Source organism: Lutjanus erythropterus, chromosome 24 (assembly GCF_056507025.1).
Source record: "Lutjanus erythropterus isolate fLutEry1 chromosome 24, fLutEry1.hap2, whole genome shotgun sequence".
Taxonomy (NCBI): Eukaryota; Metazoa; Chordata; class Actinopteri; order Lutjaniformes; family Lutjanidae; genus Lutjanus; species Lutjanus erythropterus.
The window spans coordinates 2,944,586-2,955,619 of NC_139340.1; the positions used below are offsets into that span (position 1 = coordinate 2,944,586).

Genomic DNA, 11,034 nt, shown 5'->3' on the forward strand with positions numbered 1-11,034 from the left:
CTTATTTTATAAGAACAAAAGAATGCTGTACACATCAGATTTACACAAGGAACTTTAATATTTTGTTTATTTTGGAGGCTCTTGCGGGCAAATTCAGTAGTGTTATCACCATAATAACCACAAAGTATTACATCAAAAATTGAATTACCTAAATAAAAACCTCCTCTGGCTTAATGTAATAGTCACTGTAACTTTGCCAGGTAAAATGTAATGTAAATGTAAATTTCATCTGATTTTAGGGGAAATCAGAATTTTACTTTTTATCTTTTTATATTTTGCTTTTTAAAACTTTTTTTTAAATTTCTGTTTTACTTTCTATTTTTATTTGTTATTTAAGCCTCTTTGAGTTGAACTGAATTGACTTTTTATCTTTATCATGGTATCATACCTTGAGTTTTTGGTATCAGCAGATTAATGCACATGGTTTTGGAAAGACATACCAAGCTGTCACATATGGATGCAACGCTCATATGTCCACATACTTTTGGCCACGTCTCTGTCTATCGAACTATACCAACGTTTCGTTGTTTGAGTAAAGTCTCTCTTTCTCACACAGACAGACAGACAGACAGACAGACATTACCATAAATTTAAATGTTCTAGTTTTACAATGCAGTGTAAACATGGAGGCAAAATGCCTCGGGGTAGATCACTGTAACGCCGCCTCTAGACTCGTCTGTGGGTTAAACACACACACACATATCTCACTTCACCAACTGCATTCCCCCCCCCAAAAAAAAACAGGACAAAGAAAAGAAAGATAAACTCCCTGAGACCAACTTTTCCTAAAAACCAAAACGGGAGAACATGGCAGACTTATGTAACTGGTTGCGTGACACAGAACTATGTTAATTTGTGTTGAGGGAGGGAGGAAAGAAACAACCCCCCGAAAAAACACACAGAGAGACAGAGAGGGAGAGACGGGAAAAAAGTATGTTGTGGCAGTCGGAGGAGGAGGAGAAAAAAAACAGAGAGAGTCTCAGATTACGCCATCCTCCCTCCCTCCCTCCTCCCTCGTGGAAACATCGCGTGAGAGTGCTCCCTCTCCACGTCCTGATTATGATTAATGCAGGTAGTACCACACACACACTCAAACCACGGTTCTGGCAGGGTTCTGCCGTGGTTCTCTGCTCAGGCCTGTGGTTCTGTATGGAGCAGTTAACACTCCCGTCTGGCTTGTTAAAGTTTAAAAATCACAAACTGGTGAAAATCACGGGCTGAGAGCAACTCTCATGTTCTCAAAGGGTTCTTCACGGAACCATGACGGGTCTGGGAAAAAAAAAACTTTTCAGCATATTACTTAAGATAATCTCTCTACAAGTTCTTTACAGAACCATGAAGGGTCCATATAAAATGACACCAAGGACAGTGTGGCTTGGAACAGCTCTTAGGTTCTCAAAAGGTTCTTTACAGCACCACGAAGGTTCAAAGACATGTCAGCACAGTGCTTCAGAGAACCTCTCTAGTAGTTCTTTATAGAACAATGAGGGGTATATAACAAACTATTAGAGCATGGTACTTTAGAGAACCTCTCTACAAGTTCTTTACAGAACCATGAAGGGTCTAAGTAAAACAACAACGAGAAGGACAGTGTGGCTTGGAACAGCTCTCATGTTCTCACAGGGTTCTTTACAGCACCATGAAGGGTCTCAGAACACTTGGTACTTTACATAGGTTCTCTAAAGTGTTCTTTACAGAACAACAAAGGGTGTATAACAAACTATCAGTGCAAGGTGATTTAGAAAACCTTTCTACACGTTCTTTACAGCACCATGAAGGTTGAACAACAAAATATTAGAGTATGGTGCTTTAGAGAACATCTCTAGAAGTTCTTTATGGCACCATGAGGGGTCTGAGAGGAACCCTTTGGCATGGAGCTTTAGATAATTTCTCTAGAAGGTTCTTTACAGCACAATGAAATGTCAATTATTCAAGTATGTTGCCCACAAGAACCTGTTCTTCACAATATCATGAAGGGTGTATAATCAACTGTTATAGCATGTTGCTTTAGAGAACCATTCAACAAGTATTTTACAGAACCATGAATAACCTATGGCAACTGTCATGCTGCGTCAAAGAACCTCTGCAAGTAGTTTATTGCTCCATGAGGGGTCTTAGAACAACCTGTTAGCATGGTGCTTTAGATAATTTTCCTAAAGGGGTTCTTTACGGCACCATTAAGGGTTCATAACAAATTATTTGACCACAAAAAAAAACACAAAAATACAATGCTATGGAGAACCTTTATGAATAGTTTTTTACAGCAGAATCAAATGTCACTCGAGGAACATTTGTGCATGGTGCATTATAGAACCAGCCTAAGGAGTTCTTTATAGCACTGCCAAGGGTCTACAAGGAAACACTGAGCACAATGCTGAACAGTGCCTCTTTAAAAAGATTTACTAAGGTTCTCTGAAGAACAATTTAGACATTGTTCATTAAAGAGTCACTCGAGGAATGCATTAGAAAACATCTATAACGGCTTCTTTGCACCAGCATTGGGAACATAAAGAACCCATGGACCACAATGCTTTAGAGAGCCTCTTGAAAAGGTTCTTTCCAACACAGATGTTTATAAAGAAACATTTGAGAACATTAGCTTGATTAAAGCTTTAAAAAGCTCTATTAGACCTTTATTAAGCGTTCCTTGCAATGTCAGCCATGTTTAATTTTGTGCTAAGTATACTGCGCCCTCTAAAGGGTTCTTTACAGCACAACATAGTCTGTAATCTTTATAAAAAAGTTCTTTAAATTACCACAAAAGTCCAGTGTACAAGCATACCAGCACTCGCCAGGTTCATGGTTTCATTGTGAAACAACAAGGGTTCTGTTCCAGTATAACCCGAAAGAACCACTGATTTTATTTGCTCCAGTAAGAAGAAACCAGCTCCCAAAAAGAGGTCCTTGAAGCGATTCTCATAATTTAGGGTTCCTTACATAAAAAGATCAATTTTGAACCATTAATCAACCAAAAGGGTTCTGTTATGGTGCAAACCATAAGAACCACTGTCTATTTGCTCCAGTATGAAGCACTGCCTCCCAAAAAGAGGTCCTTGAAGTGGTTCTAAAAGGCCTTTATTAAGGGTTCAACTTTGAAACATTAACGATAAATCTGAGACATGTTTACTTTTGTACTGAGCACCAACAAGCGTTCTTTACAGCACAATATAGTCTGTAATCTTTCTTAAAAGAACCATAACAGTCCAATGTGAATTCAATCAGATTCATAGACTGCAAACCAAAAGAACCACTGCCCATTTGCTCCAGTGAGAAGCACTGACTGCCAAAAAGAGATCCTTGAAGGGGTTCTAAAAGACTTTTATGAAGAGGTCCTTGCATAGATCGATACGATCAATTCTGAACCACCGGGGATCAATTTGGTTCTTTACAACACAACAGATTCTGTAATCTTTATAAAAAGTTATTTAAAGTGCCATAAAAGTCTAACGTACAGAGGCACTCATCAGAAACCAAAAGGGTTCTGTTATGGTGCAAACCAAAACAACCACTTTCTGTTTGCTCCAGTATGACGCACTGGATTCCAAAATGGGGTCCAGAGACCTCCAGAGCTCCTTCAAGGAAAAGATCAAGAGGAATCATGATTAACTTTGTTTCTGACACAGTACAGAAGTATTAACTGTGCAAGAGAAAACATTCATAAAGGGTTCCTTGCAGAACCATTAAGTCATTGTTATAAAATTAGGAATAAAATGTAATTCAAAAACCCTTGTGCAAACACCAAAACAGCCTTTCTTTACTGTATAGGTCTGTACAATCCTGAAGAATGCGTTTCTGGTGCTAAAGTATGCAACTGTGGTTCTAAAACTGTGGTGTGGGGCCATCCGTGGGTCCTCGAGGGGGAAAACAAGGTGCACTTTAATTGAAATATACATTTACATTTACTGATCTTTACAGAAACATAAGACTGATTTTATTGAAGCAGGGATTCACTCGCTCCACTGTTCACCTCCATGCCTACAGAGCACACACAAACAAAAAGTCACCATAAATAAACAATAAATCCCTCCTCAATGCATTGACTTTTCTTTAAGTTCAAAGAGTTTCTACAGTTTTAGGGCACAGTGATCATTTGCACGATTCAGTCTGGGAAGCCCAGCTGTCTCAGATGGTATAATTAGATTTAAATAATACTGAAGCAACAGTTTTCTCTATTTTTCCATGCTGGAGAGGCCTGCAGTGTTGTTGGACTTCAGCACTTCACATTACCTCGGTCTGGCTGGCCAACATTGCATAACCACAAGCAGGGAAAATAGACTTTACGGCCTTATGGATTCAACTAAGGACAATGTAGCTACTATTGCAAATGTAGAGTGAAGTAAGCTTGTGAGAAGCACAGATACTCTGATACTTCTTAAATACCATGTTTAAAATAATGCAATATCTGTTAATTAGAGTACTGAAATCTATAAAATATATCCAAGTGCTTATTTAAGAACAGTTCAGGTCTTATAATCTTGCCTGAACCTTGAATGGCTGCAAAACCAGAATGTATTCAGCATCATTTCTTACCTCCTACAATCCTTACTACCATGGTGCACAGGCTGTACTGCATACTGACTGACTAGTACAGAGATGTTTGCACAGCTGTAACCACCTAAAAAAGAAACTCTCTCCAATGTAAAGGCTATAAGGTGCAAAGTATTATCGGTGTGAATGCTTTGGGAATAAAAATAATGCAAAATGTCTGATTATAATGCAGTAAAAACATCCAAAAGTCAGTAGTTTTGCAAAAACATTTAGATTATTTTCATTATCAGTTTGTCTGTCAATCATTTTCCCATTTTATCAATTAGTTTTATCATTAAAATGTAAGAAAATGGTGAAAAATGTTGATCACTGTTTTCACAAATGTCTTGTTGTGTCCACAACTCAAAGATATTCAGTTTACTGTCAGAGAGGAGTAAAGAAACCCAAAATTCTTCACATTAGAGGAACTAAAATCAAAGAATTTGGATACAGACAATTTAATAGTTGACAGCTAACTGACTTACTGTTGCACATCTGGGAATAAAAATACTGTAAAAATTAAGTATAGCGTAATAAAAGCATCAAAAAGTCAATAATGCATAATGTTTTATGGGAGTTTTATAAGTTATATGTGTCATGCTCATTATAAATTCACTGCTCGACCATAAGCAAAGTTTCTGTAATTATAGTATTACACTAGTATTGCAGTAAAAGTACAACAGAGAGTAAAATAGGGTCACCACACACACTCAAATATTATAGACATACTATGGAGACGTATTTGTATATTATTTGATTGTTATTAAGGAATTACATATATCTAAGCATTACCTCAATATATTACAATAAAGTACAATATTTGCCTCTGACATGTAGCAGAGTAGAGGTATAGAATGCCCTGAAACAGATCCAAGAAAAGTACAAGTACACAAAAAGTGTACTTAAGCAAATGTACTTCATTATTCTCCATTGCTTTCGTGTATGAATGCTCTAGGAATAAAAATAACAAAACAAATAGCAACAAAAGCATCAAAAAGTCATAAATATGTGATGTGAAATGTTTCTATAATGGTAATATTTCTATAACAAAGTAAAGTAGGCTCACCAGATAAACTTACAGGAGTATCATATAAATATTACAGACATATCAAAGAGAAAATAAGGTCATAAAGTGTGATAACATCATTGCATATCTACTTCTGATGTATCCCAGATACACTGTGAGATCCTGCAGGAATATTGCTGGGACATTACCAGTGCTTTAGTTTCTTTAAAAGGAGCAAAGCATTATTAAAACTGATTAGAATGCAATAAAAGTCACTAATGCAAGATGTTTTATGGAGATATTGTAAGCTATTTGTGTCAAGGGTCATTAGCAAAGTTACTGTAATGGTAGTACTACAGTAGTATTACAGTAAAAGTACAGTAGAGAGTGTATTAGGGTCAACATACACTGGAAGTGCCATTAGGAATATCATATTATAGACATACCATCATTCAGTACAATAAAATCACTGTATATCTACTTTTTATGTACCTCAGACAGACTATGAGAAACTGTGGGCATAATGTCGGGACATTACCGGCATTTAAATGAGTTTATAAGGTGATTTATAAGTATCACCTGCATGCTTTGGGAATGAAAAATAACACATACATATAATATATAGTGCAATAAAAGCATAATAAATTTATTAATGTATAATGTTCCTGTAAATATTTTAAGTTATATGTGTCATGATAACCACAAGCAACGTTTTAAGAGTAGTATTACAAAAGTATCAGAGTAAAAGTACAATGGAGAGTTCAAATACACTCAAAGTGCCCGCATGTGTATCACCAAAGACATACCACAGTGATCCTAAGGTCAAAAACTACAATAAAATCACTGTATATCCAATTCTTATGTACAATGTATGAATATTACCGGGACATTAGCGGGATTTTAGTGTGTATTACAAAAGTATTACAGTAAATGTACCACATTGAGTGCAACAGGGTCACCAGACAAATTTAAAGGAGTATCATATGAATATAGCAGACATACCATAGAGATCATAAGGTCATGAAGTGTGCATATTGCCGGGACATTGCCGGGATTTGAGTGTGTTTATGGTGTAAACTTACATTTTCTGGACCGGCTTCTTCCGTTTCTTGGCCGCGTACAGCGCCGTGTTCGCCAGCATCGTGGATTCAGACCAAACACAAAGTGAGAAAAAGTGGCGTCAAATGTTCAGGTTAAGGGCTCCAAGCGTGTTCGGTGGACTCACATCACGCGACAAAACACGAATAAAGAGCTGGAAACGACCCGGTAAAATCCCCTTTACGATATGTAGTCCTTGGCTGGAAGAAGAAAAAACTACTTTTTGTCCTCTTTAGTTAGTCCAAGCGCCCGCGAGATGTTAGCAAACTGTTTATAATCCCGAACGTTAAGTAGTTCCACACCGGTTTACCAAGATTAACGTGACTTTTAGGCGTTAAAGAGAATGAGAAGAGAATGTGAAAAGTCCTCGGAGAGTTTTGAGTAAAACCTATGCCTGCCAGTGTCTCACCCCCGGTGTGATTTGACAGGCTGCTGCCGCTGCTGCTGCTGCCGCGGAGGAGGAGGAGGAGGAGCGGGCTCCTGCCCGCCTCCGCGTGTGTGTGTATGAGCGTGTGTGTCACTGTAACGACGGAGAAGAAATATTTAAGGTGGTCCGAATGTGGGCCAACTGACACTGACACCGCAGATGAGAAATGACTGGAAAACTGCATTCCAACCGGGTAGACCTTAAGGAGGATTTTTTTTTCAATGTTATGGATTATATTACAGTATTCATATAATTTTAGGACATAATATTGAAATAAATTGTTGAATAAATTGTTATTATCATACATCTACTTCTCTTATAGTTATAACAACAATAATAATATAATAATAATAATAATAACAATAATAATAGTAATAATAATAACTAGAAAAGTAATTTTTCGAAGAAATTGCGGGTGTGAATGCTTCAAGCTGAAGCCAAACTGCAATGCTGCCTTGAATACAAGAAAGTTTTGAATGATTTGAATGTTTGAATGTATGTAGAAAGGCTGATGCCAAACTGAATAGCTGCGTGAATGATATAAGAAAGTTTGAATTATGTGAAATGTTTGAATGTTTGAAGAAAGGCTCACGCCACACTGAATACCTGGCATGAAAATAAATTAATATTTGAATTTAGTATAATATTTGATTTTTTTTTTTTAAACACTGAAACTATTCTGAATAGCTGCGCTGACAATAAATCGATATTTGAATCATGTAGAATATTTGAATATTAGTTAAAAAGCCAAAGCCACGCTGAACAGCTGATATGAAAATCCAATAATGTTAGAATTATGTAGAAAATTTTGAATGTTTGTTAGAAAGATGAAAGAACTAAATCTGAAGAAAGAAAGGTAACAATTTTACATGAAGCAACTGAAACTTTGAATTTATTGACCGGTAAAAAAAACTGCAGTCTAAAATGTCCAAGGTGGACACAGAAAGACACAGACAGACAGAGAGACACAGACAGACATGCAGAGCAACAGAGAGAGACAGACAGACAGACTTTTTAAACTGATAATTTCAAACACCTTGACCTGCTTCAGGTATAACTGTCTCTCTATGAGGTTTTAACTGCTAAGAACTCAGGCTGGTGAAATTGACCAATCACCTGTGTGTTACAGAACATTCAAATTTGAATACTGAGAGGACCTAACTGCTGTTGGTTAAATCAGCCAATCGCCTGTGAGCAACAGCACATTCAATTCTAGGCAGACAGAGACAGAGAGACAGAGATAGACGAACAGTCTTCTTAAACTGTTAGTCATTTCAAACCTGGAACTGCTTCAGGTGCAATTGTCTCAGCATGAGGTCTTCACTCAGGTCCTCACAGTATTCAAATTTGAATGTTCTGTAACACGCAGGTGATTGGTCGATTTCAGCCTAACGGCTGTTGATTAAATCAGCCAATTGCCTATGAGCAACAGCACATTCAATTCTAGACAGACAGAGAGACAGACAGGTATGGAGAGTGGCAGACAGAGATAGACAGACAGTCTTTTTAAACTGTTAGTCATTTCAAACCTTGAGCTGCTTCAAGTCTAATTGTCTCTGCATGAGGTTTTAAGAACTCAGGTCCTCTTAGTATTCAAATTTGAATGTTCTGTAACACACAGGCGATTGGTCAATTTCAGCCTAACTGCTGTTGGTTGAATCAGCCAATCGCCTGCAAGCAACCGCACATCCAATTTCAAATACTCCAAACAAAGGCAAAAATTGTGAAAACGTACCACTCAAACTCCAGCCGTTTAACAAACAACCGTAATTGCTAGAGCTAAAAACGGGATACGGTGAGCGAGAGGACGAGATGGCGAACGCGATGGTGCAAATTTTATTTCTGTAGTGTGAAAAATGAGGCTGGTAGGGCGATGGAAAAAACAGGGATCATCTGCTTTCTTCCAGAAATGTTGGGCTCTCGCTTAACATGGGAGCGAATGGGGCAGCCGGTTCGACTTGGTGCCCTTTCAGACCCCGCTCAGCCCAAACCGTTTGTCCGTTGGCTTCGGCGGTCACACCTCTGCGACCGGCACGGCTTTTCCTACAAAATGATGTAAAATTTGTGTATGTAGAGTGAACGGTGTGGCCATAGCGGTGAGTTAAAGAGAAAATTTCTGGATGATTTTGTAGCCATATTTTTTAAAATGCTGCTGTGGAAAAACTAAAAGAGATATCGAAAATCTGAATTAGTCACTGAAAGTCCACGTGATTGTTAGCGTTTGAGAGTTGGAATGGAGTTTCTACGTGAATGTATGAATCCATGGCGACAGGGTGAAGTCGAGCAAGTTTGAAGGATTTTCTCATTGACTTCCATTATAACAAAGTTTCAGAAAACGGTAAATAATTTTTAAAGTTTGAATGGGATTAAGAAGTTGAAACAAACATAAAAAGTCAGCGAAATGTTGAATATTTTCCAGTTTGAATGGAGTTTCTAGCTCAAAGTATGAATCGGTAGTCAACGTTTGAAAAAAGGTGAAATTTTGAGATTTTTGAAAATTCCGTAATTCATTTTCAATGGGAAAGCCGTTCGGAAAAAAACTGGAATATCTCGGAAAGTTTTGAATGTGACGGCTTGAAATATACATTCGGCTGTCGTAAAAATTCAGATGAACGTTGTGCCTTGAAATGGTTTGAATCGGTTGAAGTTTGTGGAAGAAGAAGCATTACAAACCTTTTTTTGAATGGGATTTAATAGGAATGGGAATTTTAACGTGGAATATTTCGGAAAATATGAATGTTATGGAAAATTGAAGAGGTTTCCCACCGTGTCATAATAAATCTGAATAAGTTGAAATTTGAATGGTTTGAATCGGTTGAAGTATGCTGAAGTTATAGGACTTTGAAAATCGCGGCGGAAGAATAATAATAAGATTAAAGAATTTTGGTAGTAGAAGAACATAGGGTTTGAATGCTTTCAGCATTCACACCCAATAATAATAATAATAATAATCACATACATCATACATCGCATTAAATTTTATTCAAATATGATTAATCAAACAAATAAAAAATATATTTGTGAATACATAAAAATAAGTAAATACATTTTCTATGTTTATTATTCTGTTTACATTTACATCTTTACAATAAATTCAAATTTAAAAAATAATAAATTCATTTACTATATATTAATTAAATTATTTATATCTATACATTATATTAAGTTCAAATAAATAAATACATTGATTATAATCATGATGAATCAATCTGCATTCTTAAATATAAAAGTAATTTCAAATTAAAGGTTCAGTGTGGTGGATTTAGTGGCATCTAGTGGTGACCTTGCAGATTGCAAACACATCATCTAACACTGGAAAACCCTTAATAATTAAAGTCCCAAAATGCAAGGCTGCATTAGTAATCAGCAGAGTGGATTCCAAAAGCTCCAGGCTTATTGTTTGTCAGCTGATTTCATTTAAAGGTCCAGTATGTAATATTTAGCTGCATCTGTCATATTCTGCCAATAAATGCCTTTAAGTCAGACATACTGGACCTTTAATTGATTTCATAACATGTCCCACAGTCTTTAAGAGGCATGAATCCTTTTGCTGGTGAGTATCCCTCATATGTTTGATCTAAACTGGTTTTGGTGGTTTGATTGATTCAAAATCCACCCACCCACCCATTTTCTGTAACCGCTTATTCCCGAAGGGTCACAGGGGGTTGGAGCCTATCCCAGCTGACACTTGGCGAGAGGCGGGGTTCACCCTGGACAAGTTGCCAGTTCATCGCAGGGCTGACACATTGAGACAGACAACCACTCACACTCTGGCAATTTAGAGTCACCAGTTAACCTAGCATGCATGTCTTTGGAAGCCGGAGACATGCAGAGAACATGCAACATGCAACAGAAAGGCCCTGCCCCTGGGGGATTTGCACTCAGGACCTTCTTGCTGTGAGGCGGCAGTGCTAACCACTGCACCACCGTGCCGCCTGATTCAAAATCTGTTTAGAAATTTGCAGGACTTCAATTT

General features: G+C 37.3%; 1 protein-coding gene across 1 annotated transcript in view; it reads right to left on the reverse strand.

The window, feature by feature from the left end:
- The window catches only part of LOC146304515 (aryl hydrocarbon receptor-like), a 93,286-nt gene extending 86,393 nt beyond the window's left edge, over positions 1-6,893 (reverse strand). The window contains exon 1 of the mRNA XM_084713340.1: positions 6,616-6,893. Within this exon, the coding sequence (XP_084569466.1) occupies positions 6,616-6,674 (59 nt within the window). The 5' untranslated portion in view covers positions 6,675-6,893. The remainder of the gene's footprint in view (positions 1-6,615) is intronic.
- Between the last annotated feature and the right edge of the window lie 4,141 nt (positions 6,894-11,034).